The 25,575-nt window shown below is 36.1% G+C and overlaps 1 protein-coding gene across 2 annotated transcripts in view; it reads right to left on the bottom strand.

Moving 5' to 3' along the window:
- Positions 1 to 25,575, bottom strand: part of LOC149709726 (dorsal-ventral patterning protein Sog-like) — a 94,170-nt gene that overhangs the window by 38,851 nt on the left and 29,744 nt on the right. For both annotated transcript variants that reach the window (XM_089857703.1, XM_089857702.1), the window contains exons 2-4: positions 20,148 to 20,251; positions 13,058 to 13,184; positions 5,897 to 5,968 (exon numbers count right to left, since the gene is read on the bottom strand). In XM_089857703.1, coding sequence (XP_089713829.1) covers positions 5,897 to 5,968; positions 13,058 to 13,184; positions 20,148 to 20,207 — 259 coding nt within the window. In that variant the 5' untranslated portion in view covers positions 20,208 to 20,251. The remainder of the gene's footprint in view (positions 1 to 5,896; positions 5,969 to 13,057; positions 13,185 to 20,147; positions 20,252 to 25,575) is intronic.

Raw genomic sequence — 25,575 nt, 5'->3', positions numbered from 1 at the left:
CAACGTGACCTTACAACCTAACAGCGCGGGGGGGGGGGGTGGAGAGTTGACACAAATCGTTCAAATACTTTTAGGTGACTTTATATTGAATCTCTCGCGTAGTTCTCGAAGGCTGTCTTACGTAATAAACACACTTTTGGCTTGAAAATGAAATAAATAAAAAATAAATTGAGCCAACTTGCGAAACAGGAACTTAAAAAATAAAATACATCTATAGCTGTCTTCGACTTTAAAAAAATGCGAAAGAAACAACGTGTCCCAAACGTAATATATATACAAAAAGAGCTTCCCCTTCAAATAATATTAAGGAATAATTTTCAAAGCTTATTTCGTTCCCAGATTATACTTTAAAATTAACCAAAAGAAAAAAATAGAAAGAAAAAAAAACAAGCCAAGTTCGAGGGGCTAATCACTCTCAAAACGAGGCTACGCGTATTTATAAGCCTCATTCAAGAATATGGGCTTTTAACTAAAGTGACTGACTATTCCCTCGGTAGAGTTTAAAAAAAGTTAACATATCCCAAAAGTTAGTTAATCATTCAAGGTCCCAAATGGCACCCATCCCAGGCAAGTGGAAAGCGAATCCAAAATTCTAAATTACGCTCGAATAATTTGGAACTGGGTCCCTTGCAAGCAGCCAATGTTGGCAAAGAATAATTTTAATAACTATTCTAGCGTTAAGACAATTCCCAAGCAAGAACTTTAGAATTATAAAATGCTTAAAAAGCCAGTCTGTTCTTTATACGCTAGAAGGTTTATCTGCGGAGCTGTGAAAGTTAAAACTACAGCACGCTTTGTCTTTAAAAAGAAAACCCAAAGTTAATTTCTCGAAGCCCAAAACGTTTTGTTTCGAATAGAATTCCGAAATTTAGAAGAGAAACAAAGGGCTCGCGTCGATTGCCCACTAAGATTAAGCTCTTTCCATTTATTCCAAAAAGACTCGTTAAAACTTTCTTGTAAAAAAAATAAAGAATAGATTAGAAGGAACCAGGGTTCGAAAAATAAAAGAAAAGAAAAACTTTTAAGGTTTTAGTTTTATTCAAAAAGAGTTAGAGAAGGTCGGACGAAAGGAAGAATTAGAGGATGAAGGGGTAGGGGAGGGGGATGAAAGTCTCTGCCGCATTTTAACGAGGGTCACCTTGCGCGAATGGCCAGGTCTTAATTGGAGAAAGGTAAAAGGGACCGCTCCCAAATAATAAAAAAAGTTAAAAAGTAAAAAGAAAAAGAAGGGGATTTTACAATAGCTTAATTGTTCTCACTCGTAATTCAGCGTCTTGCCCCCCCCCCCTCTTCCTAGCTTTTCTCGCGCCCTTTGCACGCGACTTTTTTTAGCCTTCAATGCATTAAGGTGTCGCGGTTTTATTGAGTACCTAGGTAGGCCTATAGGTGTGTTCAGATTTGAGGTAAATTTAATATATTCAAATGCTAAATCTAGAAGTAAATTATGGCTAAATTAATAAATGATTACAGGTGGGTTCCTTTACAATGCATAGACACGAGGTGGCTCTAGCCCCTGTATACCACAGTGGGTAACCGACTGAGCCCCTCTGAAATTTAATAAAGGTCCCAAAACGTAGGCTATAGAGTGACCATCTTGTTATTTTTGGAAGATTTTTTCACTTATTTAATTTTTTCACAGGCGGCGGATAATCTTTCTCTCATCCAAATCGTTAGAGAACAAAGTGTCAAGAGATGTAAAGACGCAAGGCCCTCTGGGAACAACAACGTGACGCGTGTGCACCGACAAAACATTTTTACAGGACGAACCCTAAGAAGCCCAAGAGTGTTGAATAAAAAATAAAAAAAAACTCCATTGGTACCTTATATAAAAAGAAGATGAAGTAGAAGATTGGTTTGGAAGAAACGTGAAAAGATTTTGTAAGAGAGATTTTTCTTTTTCTCCAGACTCCAAGACACAATAGAATTTTTTTTGCGGCGCGATAATTAATTTACCCTCGGGAGTATTTCGAAATTATTGTCACGTTTCACATATCTGGACACGCTATATAGCTTTGGGTGCCCTAATTTAAAGTTCCTCTATACACTGAAAGAATTAATTTAGAAATTGTTAATTAAATTAAAACGATATCTTTTTTAAGTTTAAAACTCGAGTGACGCGTCAACTACAAAATTAATTCAAAAACATGTCTCATCTGAAATGAAATTAAAAGACGCACTTCGTACTGTCTTTAATGTATATACAACTGAAGGACATCCCCACGAGCCATACATATATCAACCCTTCAAAATTTAATTCGTAAACCCAGACAATTTTCAAGAACCTTCCAAACATTGCGTGTTCCTTTCCTTTTGCCACTCGAGTTACAAGTTTCAAAATTAAAAACGAACGAAAAGTGTCCAAAGGTATATTTCAAACGTTTGGCAAACACAAAAGACAAGTACAACACTTCTTCCTGGCAAGGAATGCGGAGAGGAGCTAGAGGATAAACAACACCATACCGTCGACGAAGACGAAGACAACGGTGGGGCACTAGTGGACAGATAAATTGAAAAAGGGTATATATATAAAAGGATTGTGTCCGGCAGTCACTTTCTTTAAGTAGACAATGCTGACAAGGTTCGGTTTAGGCCCTTTACAAGGTCCTCCAAGACGTTCTTCAAGACAGAAGAAGAGAAATAGTGGAAACGTACGAACAGAGAGAGGAAAGAGAAAAGTTAACACCGTGTGCTTGAGATCCTAGCTGGCTGCACTCGTACTGTGTGTGTGTAAAACGACAAACAAGCGACTTGTTTCTTCCCTTAAAATCATTAATCTCTTCTCCAGGCTCGGGCACTCTTTGCACCATTAAGAAGCTACCATAAGTAACGTGATAACAAGTAAGTATGTCACTTCCCGTTGCTTTCTGCGATGTTCAACCAACAAAACGGGCCAAGGGCAACTCTAAAACCACTCTAACTCCTGCCTGGAGAGTATTTAAGCCTATTGGCTAGGTACCTCACCCTCCATGAGTCGACTGCTTCTACTAACAGGCAAATAACAAACTGGGTTAGCTAGCCGAGCCGGAAATCACGTTTTACTTAAATTCGTACCACACGTTTCTTCGAATGCAATGCGTATCGTTACTTATCGTTCTTAAGTTACTTATGCCTGTGATGAGGTATAAGAAGGAGAAGGGGGCGTTCCTGTGTGCGAGATAGCGAGGATAGATCGCGGAAGGAGTTAGTTGTTGAAGTCAAGGTTGTTGCGGAACAGTTTTCCATCGAAAAGCGGCGCCAATTTCCAAATTAGCTACACGCATGCAAGCAAGCAACATCAGCGGGCGCGTCAAAAGAATTGGAATAGATAGCAATCAGAATCATAATATATATATATGAAAAAAATAACGAGGTCTTGTCGTGTCTTCGTTTAAAGCGAGTCTCACGAACGGTCTCATTAAAAAACCGGCGCCTTCAACAAAACCTTGAGTTCAAACAAAAACCCCAGCGCAGTATACACTCACGAGCAATCCTTATTGTTAAACGGCTCTTCGACGTGTCTGCTTACTGACATCGGCGACAAAAGAAGCACGCTTAGGCTTAAGCCTAATTTTTAGAACGCAAAGGCCTAACGAAATTACAAGTACCATACACGAATATTTAGCCCTAACTATCATCTATAACGTTCAAAGGCTTAACAAAAGTTCCTGCAAGTACCTTAAGCCTACAACACAACAAGACTTCCGCGACGTTACTAGGCAACCCATGACGTGTTATATAGAAATCCTTTAATGACCACTGCATTAATCCTATTTAAAACTTTGGGCGCTGTTGTCTAGAAGTTTAACAAGTGTTGAAGCTTCAAGGTACTACAGATCCGAGCTTAAGCTTATAGCCCCTTTTTAGGAATAAATTTAAATTTTCCTACTAGGCCTTACTTCCGCGTTATATAAAAGACGTCATCACCTTGTAACAAAGGGTGCACAGGTTTCCCCCCCCCCCCGGTGTAAATTTATATAACTATAGGTCCCCTGAATTTGAAAATTACGTTAAGCCTCGGCTTTAAAAATCTTAACGGGGGGATAATGTTAAAATGAATGGTAAAAAGGCAAGTCATTGTATAAGGAGGAGAGTACGTCCCTTCATTCTTTGGATACTGCTTGCTGTTGGGCTCTCGGGAAGTGACGGCTATAATTAATCCATTTGTAGCGGTCATTAAGTTGCCGAGAGCCTACAGTGTTTAGCACTTAAGCGAACCCTTCCGTCGCGGGCCTATAAAAACCCAAAAGCTTCGCGCCAAAAGCCTTTCTTAACTCTCGTAAAAAAGCGACATCGGGTGATGGTGGTATAAAGGACCTTGCCTCTTAACTACAGATTTCTGTAACGTCTTCAGCGCATCTAAATTGTCTAATACCCAGACAGCCAAGTGTCGTAATCATCATAGCTATACCGGAACCTGGTGGACATTGTTCTCGAATTATTTTACTTCATAAGGATGCGCACGATCACAAACCAACCAATCAGGAACCGTTTACACTCTTTAACCAATAAGCGACATTTCAAATCATATTGAAACACTTTCCATCGGACCCACGCAGAAGAAAAGTTCAGACTGCGCGTTGAACTTCAAATATTTACTTACGATAACATTCCCAAAAAATTGGGAAGAGATACATGTATTTCACCTTAGGGATGGGGCCCAAACGTAAAATTTGTAAAAGCCTGACTTTTAACCTTTATAAGCGTGTTACCGCGCTTCTTAATATAATTAAAATTTAATCCGAATAAATACAGCACGTTCCCCAAAAGTTTTATATAGTTAACTTTTATAAACTTGCACGAATCGCCGATCAAAACTTAAAAATACAAAATGGCTTATATAAATATTCTTTTCGGGGTGACCCGGGTGACTAGAGACTTTTCTCGTGACATACAGGATGGTTTAGCTATTCGAGGTCTAGGACCAACGCTTCTAGATCAGTATAACTTTAACGCGCGATTGGTGACATTTCTGTTTGGCCAAAGGAGTTGTAGGTACGTTGGAAGCTTCGCGTAGCTAGACCACCCTGTATAAATGGAATCAAATAAATTATGACGGAAATAGACCGAAGAGAGAAGAGTAGTATAAAGTGAAAAGAGAGAGAGAGAGTTATATACCATTTTTCATTTTGATAAGAAACAGAGAATAAATATAAACCGTCGCAATAACAAATAATATTTTTCCTTTCTAACCCTAAATCCTAAAGGCTAAAACCCTCCTTGGAATTAGAGTCCATTTACTGAAGTAAAACCTGTCTTATAGAGTGGAACTGAGAGGGGAGGTCAATATTGGACATAACTCTACTTCCAGAGAGGGAAATACTTTAAAACATCATTGCCCAAATTGTCCTCCATCTAATGGTACCAAAGATTTGGTCCTAAGTCAATTAGACCTTGAGATAATAAACAAAAACAAAATATCTATATACACAGCCCTATTTATTATTTACTTCGAGTAATGGAGTTCATCTGATAGAAATATACTGTATATAAAACGCTTTCGCTAAATTTAATCCGAACCTCTCTTCCCTTCTTCATCTTTTGGGGGCAAAACAAATAATTTCGCGACCTATTCTTATTATTATTATTATTTCTGAAAACTTTAGAACAAAATTCCGCGAAAAGTTTGGGGAAAACTTTTAAGGCTTGAAGCTTAATTTCCATCCAAGCCGATTATAAGGTGCTTGAAATCTTTACAATTTTGAAAACAATGAGTCTCTCTTATTCTTCACTGTTTCGTGTAGCCTGGCTAATATATTTTAACCAATGTTCTATCAACTCTGACGTTATTATTCGAAATTATCTCTCTCGAAACTGCGTAAGAGCGCGATTAAAAGCCGGGTACGTTAAAACAAAAGCGATCGATATTGCTGCACACCTCAAGAATTAAAATCAAGAAAACAAAATTTCAAGTTTATACCTTTTGTGTTACGCTCATCATCGTCAATTTCCAATTTTCTCATGGCCAAATCTTCCTCGATAGCGGGGTTGTCTGAAACAAAATAAACTTAATTAATTACCGTAAGCAATTATTTGTTTATTAGCGTCGCCTTTCTTTTTGGCATATTCTTACGGTAAATCTAAAGGTTTTTGGGTAAACAACGCTAAGCCTAAATTCAAACATTTTAAAATTAGGCTTAAGAAATTACATGTTACGTTTCGCTCGTGCGTATTACAAAACTCGGCACGTGACTTTTCTTTCGCGCGCGCGCGCTTTGATCTCTTTATTGTTAAGCCTAATTCTAAATAAATTAGGCCTAAAAATTCAATTCTTCTTTGTAGGATTTCAGATTTTCTTTGTAATATTCTAACTTCAAAGTCGAGTTAAAATTGGCTGTTCAATTCCCTTCACAATTTACTTTCAAACATAGACGTAATAATTTGTCCGCTCGGTGCACTGCACTGCATGCAGGAGCGTTATTGAAAGCAATATCGTCTTAAAGAGCTCAGTTTCTTCTTCTGCTGGTATCTTTTACCGGCATAGTAAAAAATACAGCGCGAGATACTCGAGAGAGAGAAAATTTTTCAATCAATATAAAATACGATATACTTAATATCAATTCCCTTGACAAGTCTTAGGGAACGATGAACTTTAGGCATAAAGTAGATAAACGCGAAGATAACAATAGCTTTTAAGGGTAATATAATTATTAAGAAAGGTATATACATTTTTAACTTTTAGGGTTAATCTACTTTAGGAGAAGAACAATGACTAAGGTTAGTAGTCGAGTTCATTGTGATCTTTTCCGAGTTGAGTTTTTGCCTGTTAAGGAAGGCTCTCTGGTATCGTAAAGCGGAAGGGGAAAAAGAGTTTTCCAGGAGGATAAAAGATGAGAGCGGAAGTTCACCAAGAGAATACTTCCGGACATAAAAAATGAGTGCCCCGCTCGCTATCCAGTTCTTATATATATTTTTTAAGATGCCCTTTTGCTTTAGCTACCGCTGTACTTTCTTTGATATTAACGAAGCACCCCAGAGGGAAGAAGGAAGCGGAGCTCAGTTCATCTTAAGGTATCTTCCATGGGACACGCACTTGAACAAGGTTAGCTTGACGTATCATCCCGTTTTTCAATGATTGGGTTCGCAATGAATGTGCAAGCCAATTTGAGCCTATTTGTAAGAACACAGGGCCGCTATTGGGGTATCCTCCTTCGCACCAAGAACCAACGCCAGGTGGAGCAAGGAGGGTAGCCAACTCGCACTGCCTCTAACCGTGTTAATTGGCAAGAGTAAGGATACACCAATGGCAGCCTCGCCCCTCTGTGTTGGTTTCTCTGTATGTAATTTCCGAAATTGTCTATTGAAAATGGGGATAAGACGGTAGTCCGACCAGTTTAGTGGGTTCAACCCAACACTACGAAATACTCCTCGATTCCCAGGGTTTAAAAGTCTATTTCAGGTCAGAAATCTCTAGGATCTACTTAATCCAATTCTATTCCATTAAAGGGGGATGGGAGAGGGTTGATGTCTTCCTTTGGATCCTTTTTTTTTCTTTCTTCCCCTGGCGACTAACAGATAGTGGTCAAGCTTAAAGACCGGACGTCGATGTTACGGCCCTGAGGATATTGGTCAAAGTCTCTAGGGAGAGTACTTTCTTTTCGAATCACGCTATAACTTGGACGTAGTAGTATAACAGCACTCTAATATTGTTACAGATTGAACTTTCGGACAGTTTGACCAATTGTAAACACTGGTCAAGCCGTTGTTCAGATTGTAAACATCACTCTATGTAGTTAAGCCTTTGTTTTTGAATTTCGAAAATCCACGCGCTTAAGAGAGTAATGTCACGTGATTAGTGACCCTGCACAATCGAAAAAATAGATATACTTAAGCCTAATCCTCGCACGAGATGATCATGATCCACATCCGCACGAGAATTTTCTTTCGCGCAATATCAGACCATTTCAATCTCCGATACGATGCACGGTACAACAGAGACTCTAGTCATCATGCTGTGGACTAAAACCCTAAAAAACCAATCGGAAAACGATACACAACATACAGATTCACGTTCTAAGCCTTGGTCCCCAAAGAATACGGACGGCAGATAGTAATAGAGTCTTCTTCACATAAAGACGAAATTATCCTACCCAAAGAAAAGAACCCCTGAACAAAAAAATAACCCCGATTTTCCCGCCAAGATATACCCACCCGGATTAAGGAAAAGGATCTACCCTACCGAGGGGTAAGATACGCAATTACTTCCGAAGGGAGCATTCAAAATTAAATTCAATGTAGTACAATCTGACCAAGCAACACGGGTATCTCTTTGCTTCGAGTGATGAGTTTCAGATCCTAGACGGAAATATAATATTTCGTATTTCGACGTATGACTTGGAAAAGAAACGAATGATTCGGCGGTGGCTTGGGTTAAGTCAAGTCACGTATTGCAACTTTCCTTTCCACGTTTCGATTCGTTTGTGGCGACTTTTCTCTTTTTTCATCCATTTCGAATATTACTGTATCTATCTTTACTGGACATTGGAACCCCTGACTATATATAAATATATATGCGGGCACGTGATCTGGTCATGTGGTTTCAATGGGTGAAAGGTTTTAGCAAAAAACGTTACCATACACTTTCCTAGCTCCGAAGGACCAGAATCTATCAATTCATTTTTTCTTCAGTAAATCTAATCGTATATTTTTTCTCTGGTTTTTCTTTCTTTCTTTCTTAGGTTTTTGTGTAAAATATGAAAGTGTCATATGAATACGTCCATTTCTTTTGCATGTATTAAATGGAGTTTGCACCATAGGGGGGTTTTTTTTTGGAGTTTTAAGAATGTGTTGCCAGATCGTTGGTGAGTCCATAGAATTTAAGGCTACTCTAGCAGTTCAGTACATTTGAACTAAGTACTTGGCTCACAGACTACCCGAGAGAGGGTTGGGGGGATTACCTTTGACCCCTAACGGTGAAAACTATCTGTTAACGAAAATAATAACTGCAAGATTGTGTAATAGTATTTATTTTATGCTATTTAGACTAAATTTTTAAACCCAAAATCCTGGACAGATCTCTTGGGAAAATTGCAACTAGTTGGTTTGACTTAGAAATGTATTGCAACGAAAGGATTGAGGCACTTACGAGATCAAATACCCCCTTCCCCTATAATACCACCACGACTAGAACATTTTTCTAGTGGGTGCAATTGAGAAATTGGCTATCAGATTTATTTACTATAAACCAAGGCGCGTGTACGTAGACCAATTGGAACACTTACATCGGGGGGGGGGAAAGAACAGCTATGGGAGGAAAAACAAGACGGAGAAACCTAGCTGGAGAAGAAATTCCATTCCAGAGTTAAGGTTTAGAAAAATAAATATCTAAGATTTCCCCTGGTGTTTTTTTATTTAAGGTAATTGCAAGGCGGCGCCATAGAAATCTTCTTCTAGTCAATCGGGGGCGAAGAAAAAAGACGTTCTTGGATCTAGAAGTGTGGGGGGAGGGGGAGACGAACGATCCAAAAGCGATCGTCGAATCTTGATGGATTTTTATGGGTTTCTGGTCGATGTCGATCCCACGATTCGAGGCGCGCCCTCTATAGCCGCGACGCCACCGCAAAAAAAAATAACAGCCCCTAATATATTGTAGGGAAAGAGGTAACGGCCATTGCCACGAAATCAAGATGGTCAAGACTCTTTACAAACACCCCCCAAACATGACCATCAACTTTTTGGATCAAACATTGACGTACCCTCCCCTGGCAACTTTGAAATCCAATAACGTGGTTGGTTTATTGAATGATACAGGGAAATACCTCATGGATGCGATGGTGTCCTCTACAAAATGGTACCAAAATGTTCAGCATACAACAATTAGGGACTGAGAAACGTGGTTTGGAAAAAAACATAACATACTCCAGTTGATGATCAACTCTGACCCTTCAACTTTGGAAGGTCATCATAACGCGGGTTTAGTCTAATGCCCCAAGGATATGATAGCCCTAACTGTCCTCTACGTAATGGTACTAAAGACACGAGCCTACAACAATTAGGGACTGAGAAACGTGGTTTGGAAAACCTTTAACTTACTCCAGTTGCCGAACAACTCTGACCCTTCAACTTTGGAAGGTCATAACGGCGGGTTTAGTCTAATGCCTCAAGGATGTGATAGCCCTAACTGTCCTCTACGCAATGGTACCAAAAACATCAGCATACAACAATTAGGGACTGAGAAACGTGGTTCGGAAAAACCTTAACTTCTCCACTTGCAGAACAACTCTGTCTCTGACCCTCCAACTTTGGATGGTCATAACGCTGGTTCAGTCTAATACACAGCGGAATGCCTCGAGGATATGGTAGCCCTAACTGTCCTCTACATAATGGTACTAAAGACGCGAGCCTACGTTACCCGGACACTGAGATAATTGGTTTGGAAGAACTCAAAATAACAAGCTGAACAACTGAAGCCAATAAACCGTGAAACGAGTGAAGAATTGAGAGGGGTTTAAAAAGTGCGCCAGACTACAAAAAGGGTACCGCTCGGTAAAGTTACACCTTTTGGTATAGATCGAGCCATCCAGGAGATTGCCTCGAAAATAAAAATATATCTTTTTTAACTCGAAAATACTTGATAACGTTTTCTCATTCTAAAAAGAGAGACCGCGCCAAAAGATATCTGAATGAAAGAAGTAATAAAACGTAAAAACATCTCGTTTCTTTTTTGCTTCTTCGAGACGTTAAAAAATATTGAACGATCGTACGATAAAAACACTATTTCGGTAGACTCCCATTAACCATTAATTTTTTTTCTTCTTAGTTCTTACCTCTTTAAAACACGCGCAGTCAATCAACCTCTAGTTGAATGGTTTTGAACTCTCTTTACGAACGGTCATACTTCCAAAGAGTTAGGCCTATACTACTTATTCTAACAATAACTCAGAAGTTATAAAATAAGTATATAACATAATGTTGGGTGACGATGATTGGTTGTACCGTGTAGGACAAATTTTCTATTCACCCAATTTTTAAATTCACAAAATTGCAGGACACCCAGTCGTCGTCACCCCAAATGTCATTCACCCAATTGTCGTGGACCCCATAATGTTATTAAAGGTTGTATTTAAGGGTTATGGACTTCTGTTAAAGATTGTGAGTGCTTGACATTCCAAAAACAGAGCAGTAAAAAAAGAGATATCTAAATTAAGAAGAATTTTTCTAGTCATACTTTAATAACTTTTACGAAATTAAAGAAGCAATTAATGGTTAGTCCTATAATTATTTACACGATAGCGTCTCGTACGAAAGAAAAAGGAACCCACAAAAATAAGAAGTATAGCCAAGCAGCCAAGGCTTACCAACCAACACTCATCGCCCCCTCGCAGCGAAAAACTACCCTTTTAATTGTTAGGTACGAGTCTCTCAACTGTCAGTTTCCGGTATGTTAAAAGGTCCTAATTTTCCCTTTCGCGACTTCTCAGTATACACCACTAATTAGACTTAACGTATCTTCGCTCCGTACTACCAAGTTACTTCGTTTCGGAGTTAGGCTTAGCGTGTAACGAATCAAGTCGTTTTAGGGTTAAAGTTAAGCCTAATGTTTCCAAGAACAAGGGGTTTAGGCCTTGGTTTATATAGGAACGTTACTAACTTCAGAAACGAGTTGATACACGTTTGGGCTTACGGTTGTTGTATCTATTCAAGGAGAGAGTCTGAAGTTAGGCTTAATGGTAAGCCTAACGCGTATTTACGTAACAAAAGGGTGCTGCTGGATAGGGAGTTTTTTTGATCAAGACGGATCGAGTCTGAGCGAAGGAGAACGTCTCACTATCTTTATTCTAGCTTTCGAATGGGGAATTCCGTCTCTCTCTTTTTCTGTTTTTTAATTTGGGGGATCTCTGAGTCGGTAGCAAGGTCATTGCCACTTTACCACCCTCTCGAATTTTATTCCTAACGAAGGACTTATTTGGACATCGCGTACATGGATTGAAAGAACGTTATAACGCCACACTCAACGACGGAAGAGTTTAGCTTAAGACACTAATAGCACCGTAAAACGTTATCATCGTAACCTTTATAACTGTCAAAGGGCGAGTCTTGCCATCGTCACTATCCTTCAGCGAGGTTTGGTGGAGATCATCCCAAGTTCAAAGATAAGTTTGTCACTGGTTACAAACTGGAGCTTGTCATGAAGTGACGTAGGTTGTCATAGGCTCGACTGCCATACTTATGGTGGTTATGGTACTTCCGCTCAGCAAGGACAACTTAATTTTTTATATATGGTCTGAGAGGCATTACGATTTAAATGATACTTGTCCTTTAAATGGACAATTACCCTCCCATCTCTGCGGAAACGGACGATGAGTAAAAAAATACAGTTACCCTAGCTGACAGGAAAAGTTCATATAAACGTTTTAATATAAAGATGGTTATTTTCGTGACAAGACGCAGTCCGAAGATGGATGGCTTCCTTACCTATTTTTCACTTAATTCTTTAATTTTATTTACTACCAGCCTTAATTTTAATTAAACTAAATAAGGTGGGATAATTAAAACATCCTTTTCAAACAACACAAATAAAATTACTTCCTTAACGTAACGTTACGTATAGTTACTATCCTAAATTTTTGAGAAAACGTTTGTGACATTTTTTTCTTTTTGCAAATTTACGACAAGAAGGTATTTTTAATAAAGAACTTTACGACAATACTTTAACGTAACGGCAAATAATGGTTGCCAGATTTTGCAAGTAGAATTTATTCAAATCTCAAGTGAATAATTTAAAATTGCTTTTTATCTAAAGGTAGGCCTAGTTGTAAAGAACTCAAAATGAGTTCAATATTCATAAAGAGATGCGATTCAGACGAAATTCAAGATTGAAAAATTTTGTCGCCGTAATTTCCTTTAAGCTGTCGTTTGGTTGTCAACCAAACTGCGTTCTTTTGACTTGTTTACTGCGAAATTGTCCCCGATTTTCGAACCCTGAACTGCAGTTAATCCCCCTCCCCCCCCCAAGCCCTTTGAATACTTATGCCCAAGGGACAGACAAGCCTTGAATTTTATAGGATGTCTAATAAATTTGAATCTTCTTTTCCTATTTTCAACTAAATTCTGATTGGATAATAAAAAGAGGGTATCTCACCTTCTCCCGGACATGTTTTGCAACATCTTTCGGGTAACAGGACAGGTGTATCGCACGTTGGTTTCGGACATACGTTCTTGATGTTCTCGCAACGGGTTCGAGCCACTGTACGCTTCTTTCTTTGAGTCTAATTAAAAATATATTAAATTAATTATAGTTAGGTTTGAAGATTGAATCAAAACTTTGTGAAAAATCCCTAGAAATTAATTTAGTTTTAGTAATAAGTAAGTATTAATATGACTTTAATTTCCTGTCGTTGTCTATGAGCGCTCGGTACTCGCCGAATACCGATTATTTAGTCTCATATTCGGTATTCGGCGAGTCCCAAGCACGCGTAAACGTACCGTAAAAAAACCCAAACTCAAGACATAGACAATTTAATTCGTCTCTCATAGCTGATACTGAACCCACAAAAAAGAAGAAAAAAAAAGAAATTCGTTATAAAATACTTAAGCGCCTTGATACACCTCGGGTTTTAAAGTGAAATTTATGAAGCAAATAATGTATGTTTAATAGCTGGAGAAATTTGGGTAGCCTACCCCTAATATATCACTTTTTAAGCTACGAGAGTCAGAAAGAGGTGGGACAACTACTCCACCCCTAAGAGCGTTCCCCAACACTAATCAGAATTAAATTAAACTGAAATTATTATAATATATATTAATATAATTTGCGTTTTCTATATATTTCTTAGAGAAGATAACTCTAACAAGAACCAACCAACATTTACGAGAGGTTTAATAGTTTAATCGACGTAGCCAAGGCGCGTTCAGACCAAAAACCGGTTAAGTAATCGGTTTTCTCACTGAACGCACCCCAAAAAAAAATCAAATCATTTGGCTCATTCGGAATAAAATTGATGATAACAACGGGGTTTGACTCACTATATCTATTAAAACTAAACTTGATCATAACTTCAAATTAATATATTGCTATCAGAACCTATTTAGGAGAAGTAACGTATGTTATAATTTATAATATTAAACCCAGAGCAATTTTTTTTATTTTATTATTATTCTCTAAACGTTTTATTACATGTTTAAGATTCTAATAGCTTTCTAGTTTAAGAATAATAGAACACGCATTTTATCACAAAGTCCTCGAGAAGAAAATCCGAAAGATAAATTTTAAACAAAGCCTTTTTTGCTTTAATATAAGAACGACATATTTTTTTTCCTGGTTCAAAATTCGATAATCATTATTTTTCTTTGATAATGATTGTTTAATCTTATTTACAGTTATTGATATTTGGTTCGTGTTTCCAAGTGTTAACTCTAAAATTATCATCGCTCTATTTCCGAAACACGTCAATACATAGTTTGTAGACAACCTAGGAGGATTCATACCACCATTTACACAAGGAGGCGTATTTCGACTCCCAAATATTAACAGTCCCCTAAAACAATGAAATTTATTCATAATTTCCATTGCAAATCCCATGGGGCAAATTAATTTTATTTAGCTAGTCCCTAGCTCAAACGCTATAAACATTCCCAGAGTGTACGTATTACATCCGAAACAAGTTTATTTAAAGAGAAGATAATTAATTACTTTTCAAGTCAATTAACGTTTGTTTCTGTATATATATATAGTTAGAGAAAGCGCAAAGGCTTAGTTAGCTCCGGCTTAATTTTAAAATGAATCGTTTAAAACTTCAAAAGCCTAAACATTCGAAACATTTAAAGCATCCCAATAATTTTATCTGGGGAAAAAGATACGCCATGCAGGTTCTTTAGAATTCAAATTTTAATTGAGTGTTTGTACGAATACACTTTCAGATAAGGGGGTTGGGTGGAGTGGGGGAAGGGAGGGGAGGGGGTGGGTCCTAATGAATCGTCAGCGAATGTTCATTTCTGTTTTTGAGATAAAGTTCGTCATTAATTTGGATTTTAGAAATGATTCTAAAGACCCTTTTCTCTCCATCCTTATCAGAGATACTCAATGCGAGGGAGAGTGAGTGAGCCGAGTTTAAGCATAAGTTTATAAGATATGTTTGCCATAAGTTTGTTAATCTCTGGTTACAAACTTGAGCTTGTCACGAAGTGAATGAGGTAGGTCATAGATTCGAGGTAAAGCGAAAAATAAAAATAAGCTCTCTCATTAGCGTAGCTCATTTACTAACGAGATTAATAACGTCGTATACGGTATGTATGGACCGTTAATTCCAAAAAAAACCCACCTAGATAGCGTCTTTATTAACCTACGCAACTATAAAAACACTCTCGCGAAGATATTTACTTATTAAAAAGAAAAAAAAAACTATCAAACAAAAGTGTAACTTTTTTAATAATATGTTAAATTAAGTAGAACGCATTGATGGGAAGGGGTCATTGACAAATGTTATCGTACACGTCAAGATAAACTCAAAACTAAGATGTCACTCGATCTCGAACGTTACATGGAATTGTTTTTATTTTACGTTTAATTGAAAAAGAAATATTATTTCGCGTCGTCTGCTATTTAATTTCAAAATGATTCTGTCGCGTCGCGAGATTAACAAAATTGATATTGTAGACAAAATGTCTCTCGGTCAATATAAATGGCAAGCTTTTGTCAAGGAGTAATTAAACAAAAAGAAAAAAGAACAAAGAGTTGAAATTTAAATTAGAGGACATTAATCTGCCAATTGGAACTGTCTCGAAATGGCCAACAACAAAAAACCGCTCGTGATGTATTAAGTTATAATTTGCTTGGCGAAATCGAGGGGTAATTTACTAAGAAAATAAATTGCAGCCTCCTTTAAGAAAGTAAGGGTGTTAATAAACTTTCCACCTACCATAAAATTATTTATGTAAATGATGATAATGGCGGCGATCCCACGTTCCGCTATTCAATTATTGGGCAGTTTAGAGCCCACACTTTTGGGCGAAAATATAGGATCTCTTTTATTTCACACTTTTTCCCACCCAAGTAACTAATTAGCTTTCGCTTATTAGTGAGACACGGGGGTTGCTGTACAGCCCCCTTGAAAATATGATCCCATACTTAATATTTCGCTAATAAATTCTTTGCAGCTAAGAGAGAAAAAAGAAAAATAAGTCTGGAAAGCAGGTAGTATTATTCTACTACATTATAGTATTTTTCAACCTAGGGAATTTAGTTACAACTACAATTTACGATACACAGGGCTCCCACCAAAATCTTAAAAAAAAGTAGGGAAATAGGGGATTTTTTAGGCTAGAAATAGGGTGAAATAGGCACCGAATTTTTTAAACTAGGGACCAAATAGGAACCAAAATGGGATCTTTATTTGAACTTATATTTTCACCAATCTATCCCTGTTGTCACAAAATGACAAAGTCAGATATTTGTAAAAATATTTTATCATAAAACTGACTTAGTTTTTGTTTATTACATTACTACGTTTTATCTATCACAATTCTATCACACTTAACAATCAGTCTTTTTCGTTTTTCAATGAAATAAGAAATATAAATGTGTAAATTGGACTTTGGGTTGAATATTATAAGCTTATGGCACATTAAACTAGGAATATGGTGATTTAGGGACCAAATCACAATTCTATGGTGGTTTAGGGTCCTCAAAAAAAGTAGGGGGTTTTAGGTATTTTAGGGACATGGTGGGAGCCCTGGATACAATGCAATTTTAATTATTCTATAAACAATATTTAACAACGAATACGGAGAAGATAAACTCAAAATAATGGGATGGTATTATTCTACTACTTTCTATGGTGTTTTTCCACCCAGGGAATTTAAACTGCAATTTAAATTAAACAATATTTAACATCAAATAAGGAGACGATAAACTCAAAATAATGTGATGGTATTATTCTACTATCATATAGTTGTTTTCCCCCTGTATTCTAATTTATGTAAATGATATAAAATATTTGCAACTTCATTCATATTCATCAGATTCACCTAAGAATATTCGGGGGGTTATTACCAAGAGTAGATAAAATTTAGAGTGTAAATAAAAATATACACGAGTCGAAAACACATCAGTTTAATTAGTTAACACGTAATAGTTAAAATTAATATTAATATTTTGATTAGTTTAAAATAAATCTTAGGGACTAGTCAATTTGTTCCGTTCTTTAGCGTTTATCGTGATATAAAACAGACATTTAAGAAAGTTTTTCTTAATTTTTTATTCCAAGTAATAATAAATCATAAGATTGGATGGGCCAAGAAAAAAAATGTTCCTAAATAAACTAACACTCAAATAATGTTTACGCGACGTCGAAAATGCGATGATGAGCGAACGACAAAATTGAGGGAAAACGATATTTGAAACCGATATCGAAATATCATAAACTAATTTTTTAAACTCATTAATCATTTAATTCCCAGTTTAATTTTGTTTTCCCATAAATCCCAAGGCATGTTTATGTTTTTCTTAAGCGACTATTTGCCGAGTACCGAGCTTATCGTGTCTTTGAAGACGAGTAAAGTTGGCGTTTAGTATCGCCATATTTTAATAACTACAGCTCAATCTCGAGGTGTGTAAACACGTCTTTAAATTAAGTATAATTAAACACTCGGCCTTCCAACCTAGTTAATTTTTCATTAAAATTAAAACGTGATGATATTTTTTTCGGTTTACACGCCATTTAATATTATAATTAGATTTAATTGCTTATTATTTTTTTATTTTAATTTTAAATAATGTTGTGGTATACCTTGAGAAAAAAATATATAGAAATTCCTTTAGGAAGTCTTAGCAAGGACGAATTAATCAAAATTGAATCTAGAAATAGGTAATTATTTCCGGCGAAATTTCTAAGGGTTTTTTATTTTATTTTAGTAACCTAGTTAAAATATTTTCAGTATTATCAATTTGGTTTCCCTTGAAATTCATTGGGTTTTTACTATGATATAATATAAGAAATTCTATGTAAAACGCGTACGTCAACGTCTAGACTAATTTAGATATAACAAGCTTGGCGTACACGTCTAGAAGTTTTAGCGAAACTTAAACTAACTTTGTAATAAAAAAAAAATAAAAAAATGTAATTTTAATGTATTGTATTAAAACATACGCGCTAATTACAATTAAGGGATTTCCTTTCCGCTAATTGAAACTAAATTATATTAATAACATTAAATCAATCCCCATGCATTTAATCTCGAACAACAATAAGATGGGATCACATTTAATAATACAACACAACACAACGGGGAATCAATAGTAATTGACCTAAACTAATTATGTACAACGAACTTAGGGGGTCGGTCATAAATTACAAAAATGACTTTGACTTTTAAAATTTTTAGAACTGTCTTTTTGTTTTGAGACCGACGCATCAATGTATAATCGAAAAATTACTATAGGAAGCGAGAAGTAATTTATAGACGACCCCCTTAGATAGATAAAGTTTAGGCTGGACCAACGTGGCCATAGTTTCAGAACTCGGATGAAACTTATTTGAATATTTACAACAAACAGATAATCTATAGTTTCGGAATCGTTAATTGCGAGATAAACACTCAATTACAACTTGTCTAACCAAGTAAATCCCCTGCCTTTGCCGTTGCCGCCGCCTCTAGTCTAGCACCGGATGCCTTGGACCTTTGGGTTTAGGTATGCGCCAATAACATGGCCTTATTCCTGGGGGTTAATAGAGTTGGGAAGACACGAGGATGATCTTTGATTAGGGCTTAACGATTCTACCGTGAAATTTAATTAACCGCTACATCGCCTACAGATTCCATGAACAGAATAATCACGCACGGTCGGGGGTGTAAGGGTCAAATATGAAACGAGTACTTGATCATTAGGACATTACATATCTATCCTTGTTAACAATCGCAATTGCGTGGCTACATTACATTACATTACGTTTGTTTATTATGGCAAAAATAAAGCAATAGATCACAGGAATGGTCAATATCATAAGTTTATAAGTGATATGTCCCATAAGTATGACACTACCTATACTTCGTAATACTAGAGACAGCTCGAGCTAGTTCGAGAACGACGGATGCGATTGCAGAACTTCCATCTAGTTCCTATTTAGTCTGCATTACTAAGCCTTTGACAGCAGCGCCTCACCAGGCGTATGTCGCTTTACCCTGAATCTATGACCTACCTCACTCACTTCAAAATTACAAGCTCCAGTTTCTAAGTTACCAGTGACAAACTTATGGATCCAACATATCTTATAAACTTATGTCTATATAAACTAAAGAAAATGTACCCTAAGCCTAACAAACAAAATAATAAAAAAAATAGAATAAAAAACACACAACATCTATTTGAGCTGAAAAGCATATCGCGTAACGACCTCTAACGCCTCATTGCCGCCTTAGATTAAGCGGAGCTAATACGATTCTAGCAGCAAACATCTCTTCATCCCTATATACCTACCCCTAAAAAAACCAACCCTTTTTTCTTTAAATCCAGAAATATAATATGAAAGAAAAAAAAACTTGTGTAAAAAATAAACTGGAGGGATTTAACGAGGTAAGAAAAAGTATTTTGGTTGAAGAAAAGTCTCTCTCTCGCTCCCCAAAGCTAGTCGGAGAGAGATGGATAAAAAAGAAGCTCAAGAGCAAACCCGAGAGAGAGAAAGGGGTGCAAAGGGGGTTTGAGCATCCAGACGAAATGGCCAAGTGATTACTCATCTCCCTCTCCCGGGATTAGACCTAAACTCTACTCCGGAGGAGGGAAGTATGCCGAGTAGAATTCTCCGGGATGGAGAGATGGAGGATAATTAAAATTTCGGAATTCTTAGTCCTTAAAAAACACTCTTACACCGATCGCGAGTGGGACAGGACCTCCCGGGCGCGACTGATTGGGCTAAGATAATAGCGAGCTCTCTCTACAGGTACGTGTACGGGTTTTGCAATTAAAGAAATTAAGATAGCAGACGACGTTAAGTGCCAAAACAATAGACACTACTTAAAAGATGGTAAGGAACAGTATTCGTTGGCTTAGGTTTATGAGGATCCAAAGACATAGTTAAATACAACTTAAAAGTTATCAGTCCACTTAAGTCCTTGTTTGAAGTATAATATAATATACTTGGAATGAACATACCCCCAAATTTTGAAACTAGGGTCAATTGGTCAGCGATTTTCCATGTAAAATTTAAGTAATTTAAATATGAGTATGAATTAATTACCTTGATGCATTCGCATCGGACGCAGTAAAGAACTCCAAATGGCGGTCCCAGATTGGGCATCCATTTTTCTTCCAATTCGTACGTTTGATTGCCGAAAATACAATCTGCAAAGAAAAGAAAAAAAAAAACCCTAATTAAGTTTAATTACAAATTACTTATAACTTAACTTATAACCAATAGAATCTCAGTCAGCATATCTAGTTGGTAAGCCTCGGTCTTTAAAAAAAAATCAAACTTGTTGATAATATTTAATGGTACATATAAAAACAATTTCTTTCTCCCTCTATCAAACCTCCTTCTTATTTAATTGGTATTTAAGTACATTTTAATTAAATCACTCTGTAAAGAAGCGAGGCGGGGTTTGAGGAGATTTAATTGAACCAAAAGTACCACCACGGTATGTAGGATTTAAAACGACGGGGATCGGTGCTACTTATTAAGCCTTGGTTAATGGGGTTTACCTATGTTAAAATAACTTAAAAGAAATCTCGCTAACACAACAAGAGACTGCACCAAAGAAAAAGGCAGGGGCTACGTCATTTAAACATAAACTACGTTGCCTTTAGACACTGTACAAACTCCCGCTGAAATTTCGTTTAATTACTACCTCAAATTTGATAGTGAAAAATATAAATAGGGCTAAGGAATTGAAACAACTTCGTTAAAGTGCCGTTGTAAAAATAATTACAAAACCAATCAACTTTCTATTCCTTTTAGTATATTATCTTAAATAGTCTACTAGCTACCCACGCAGGACGACGAAATTAATTTCAAATTAATAATATATCTCAAAACAGGAGCTCGCGTAATTAATTGGTTATCCAAAAATTTCGTTCGCCCCAAAAGAACGGTTGAAAAATTTAATATTAAAATACACCGTTATTAATACGGGGGATTACCTTTATCAAATCTGGTTTCTAACGTCTTTCCACGCGCTATAATCTAAAGGTGAAATTAATTTTAACCTTGGAAGTGATTGCGATAAAAAAAGGCTTGTTTGAATTTTTCATATTTTGTTCGCGACAAGTAATCAGTAATCTTATTTAATTAAATGTTAATTTGACAGGCAGTTGAATTTCAAAACCCACGCCATGGAGAGAGAGAGAGATGGAATTATTTCAGACTTCAATAAATATTTTTTAATTTAATATTTAATATTTTCCCGTAACTATTTTTAGTAATGACGTACCTATCCAGGTATATTAAATTTGAACAAAAATATTACGTCACCATTACGTCATAATATGATGAAAGTAAATATGATATGGTTATTTATCGAATGTTTTATTTACAATAAGCGTTGGAATGCAATCTCCGTGGCTTTAGGAATGACCCCCAAAACTATTTCACAATGGCACTCGTTAAAAAGAAAAATATACGGTTATCTTCCCTTTAATTCCTGATATTCCGACTTCAAAAACACAAAACCAAGTTTGACTTCAACTTACAAAATTTACGTAAAATTAAAAATAAATATTTAGTATTTTGACGCTATTTTTGCGATACCCATTTCACTCTCCCTTTAAAAACCACCCACGTGATTACCTAAGCCTAATTCTGATATTTTTAAAACAACGCGTATCATTAGCAGTCTGGTTTGCGCATCGGATAACCTTCAATCTATTAAGAGTAAAACAGACGTATCCCAGGCTCGCACTCATTAAGCTAAGCCTAACGCGTGGTGATGATGATCGTCTTTTTATGACGTCACGATGATGTCTTTAAGTGGGTGTTGTCCCTTGGCGACGACCCCGAACAAATTGACGAAGAAAACCAACCATTCGGAGTGGGGGGAAGGGGGGAGGAAGAAAGAGTTCAGAGAAATATTCTCCAACTAAGCCAGGTACAGTACTTTAATATGCAAACCGGAATATATCATTGCTAGAATATTTTAGAAGATACGTTCTGTACATTTTCTGTGTAGATATAATCGAATACACTCTTGGAAGGAGTACGGATTTAACCCTTTTTAAACGTATATACGAAGGTTGAGTCTGTTTTGGTGTATATAGAAAACGTCCTTATTTTCCAAGTCAAGTTTTCGTATTTTGATCAGTGTGGTAGTAGTAGTTCGTGTTTTGCAGAGGCATCTAAATTTCAACTCTAGTGCATGGCGCAGAGTTTTGAAAAAGTGGGCCAGGCCATGCCACTAACTTCACTCTCCCATCACTCAACACTCCAAAATACACAACAACTCGAGTCGAAACCAACAAAATTCCGAAGCCTTGCCCATAAACATCTAGTTCTAACCTACAATTCAAGATAGATCCATGCATACATGGACTTTGCAGAATTTACCAGACTGGTAAAATCGACAATTTTTTGGCTTTGGTACGATAGTTTGGTAATATTTATCTGGCAACGCTGTTACCAGTAGAAAAGAAATTATTCGCGACGCGAGCATATTCAGTGTGAATACATTATTCACTTCCCCTCAACTCAGTGATTGATCTCTTTGAAATTAATTGATTTATTGGATGTGACCTTGATAAACCAGAACAAAAATAATACAGATCTATCCTAATTGTTGACGTCCCACAATGCGACTAATAGCTTTAAAAAGCAATTTCTATGCAATTTAAATTAAGATGACCTTGATATACTACTTTTTAAAGGAATGAGCGCAAAGGCCTAATCGCAATTAATCAATTTATATATTTATAAAACGTCCGCGCAGTTGATACAAATAGTTCGTACAACGTTTTAAAAAAAATGCGCTTCAGAAAGTTACTTACATGTCACGTTGCAAATGCATAAAAACGATGTTAGTTAGAATTGAAGGGGAGTGAGTGTAAGAAATTAAGAATAAAAGAAAGAAAGAAAGATTATACATTTCCGGGTGACGCAATGAAGGAAAGATTTTGCGTGCGAACACGCAATGTTAATAACTCGCTTCCAACTTATTAAGTCGGTTGTACCGCATTCTATTTGAACAAGCCTAACCATTAGTCAGTTCTCCCGGCTAATATGTGTGATCCCGGCTTAACATTAACATTAACATAAACGGAATCGGATACAATAAATTAATTTGGGATTGAATATAAAAAAACAGGGCCCTGTTGTTCAGTAACATAACATTGGCAATTCCATGGCCTTTTTTAATTATTCAATGTGAACTAAACCCTTTCGTCATAGGAGATCGTCTGTTGTTACGCTTTCGTAATTTTTAATTGAGGCCGCCGTTTGTCGTCTTGCGTCTTCTAGAAGAAATTGTTTGATAGCTGACTTCGTTTTAAGTTGGTGGGCGTGTAATAACGATGCAAATACTCTGTATATACTGGAAGCTTACTTACTTACTAACGTCATGAATGGACTCGATTTTCTAAAGGGGTTTTACTTTTACTAAGCCTTGGTTTGGCTAAGAAGTATACTATTTTGGTTTTACTTTCTATATAGTAGATTCAAGGTCGAAGGATTACTACAAACATTTGTAATTAATTTCAACGTAGGTGGAGGATGTTAGGGGTGCTTTTTTCTTTTGGAGGAAGGGGGGGGGGTCTCTCTCTTAATCCAGTCGGGCGAGTTTTAATTCGGTCTTATAATATAGACACCATGCTGAATTATATACGGATAAAAGATGTTATGTTAATATTACAGCTATGAAGTCTTATATTGTTTTGGTTTTTGTCTCGTAATAACTCTGGTTTTATAAGAGATAAGGGGATTTCCTTTTAGTATGTTATAGTCCTATTTTTCCTCTTTCAAATGATACTAAATACTTCGGGTTACCATAATCTGGGCCCGAGTAATAAAGCGAAACGTTCATAAACATAAACATTTTATCTTTAGAGTTTTTAAAAGCTGTACAGTGTTAGAAAAGGAAGCCACCTTACAGGTGAAATCGAGTCCATATTTTTTCAATACGCGCCTGTAAAAATGTTTCACCCCTTGCACACCATTTTCCCAATACTAAAAAAAAAAAATTCAAGTTTTTCATCTTTGCATCTTATAAAATATATATATTATTCTACAATTCATTTATTGAAATAAATTTATCTCGAAAGATATATATTGGTTTGAAATATTTAAAAGCTTTCCGGGTTCCCTCTTGGGATGAAAAAAAATGTTAGGGAATCCAATTCCGTAATATTTTTTTATTCTTTATTTTATTTATAAGATTTCTTTGATGTTTATTTAACTAAGGATATTTTTACGATGTATATACTTTTCCATTTGCAAGTTTTAACTAAATTTGATTAACTCTAAGCCTTGTTGATGTTATTATTATTATTATTAGACTAGAAGTTTATTAGATTCTTAATAAAGAGAGAAGAAGTATTTGTTTCTTATTATTCTGTTTTGTTTTAAATTAATCTGATTCGTCGCTGAGATAATGTACAAAATTAAAAGCCTTTAATGGGTTTTAACTTTTTGGGAAAAAGAGTAACGCACCCATGTTTAGGAGAAAAAAGGTTTAATTTAACCTAAAAAAAAATAAAATAACCGGCTAAATTCGAGATAACATCCTAAAAAGAAAATGGTACCATAAAAAAAATGGACGGGCCAAACCCATTTCATTTCATTTCTTTTCTTTCAAAACGTTACGTAGCTCGGGTTTTTGTTTTCAAAGGCGCAATGCATCGTGGGAAAAAGCAATCAAATTCGCAAGATATGAACATAGAGTGTGTAAATAATAATAATAAGTAGGAGTAGAAATTAAATACTGGTGGTAATACATAGGCAAACGAAACCTTACTCCAATCTAACTTAAATGCTTATACACTCTCTTTGGTTTGAATAATACGAAGTACTTTAGTTTCCCTTTGAAATTACTCCACGATTTTTTTTTTATATATTTAGAGTAAAAAGAGATTTGAGTTCACATCCTAATAATGTTCGTAATATGTACCCCTATATTTCCATTTTCTAACCAACGATAAAATCATCGTATATATTATTTCTTTATAGAAATGACTCAATATTTAAATTAGTTCAGAGCGAGTTTTAGTTTTTAGGGGGTAAAAACATCCGTGAGAAAATGGAATGCAATAAAAAATAAGGTATTTTACAATTTAAAATAAAGTTATTTTTGGATTATGACGCCATTCATTTTTTTATTTTTTCCATCTTTGCTGGTTAAGTAATTCTTGTTAGAAATAAAGTTAGTTTGTTGGCGCATGCGCTAGCTAATCTTAGACAAAGCCCAATTGGCCCCACCCTTGGCTAAAGAGCTATACCCCAAAAAAAAATAACCTGATTGAGGTATTTATATATTTATTTAATTCGTGAGCGACTTCATAGAGAATTATAAGAAGAGGAGTCGTATTTATAATGAAGAAGAAGAATGCATTTAATTAGTTTCCGGTTTATTCAACTACGTTTATTATAGCTACTCCTCTCGATATTGGGTATAATTATTCTCTATGGCGTCTGCTAGGCGTCCACGTTTCTTTATTTTTCTTGAATGGCGTTAAGATTGTGGAGTCAC

This window comes from Phalangium opilio, unplaced genomic scaffold (assembly GCF_054372755.1).
Source record: "Phalangium opilio isolate 3A_F unplaced genomic scaffold, DU_Popi_V2 ptg000011l_1, whole genome shotgun sequence".
NCBI classification, from domain to species: domain Eukaryota; kingdom Metazoa; phylum Arthropoda; class Arachnida; order Opiliones; family Phalangiidae; genus Phalangium; species Phalangium opilio.
This window is presented reverse-complemented; position numbering and strand designations above follow the sequence as displayed.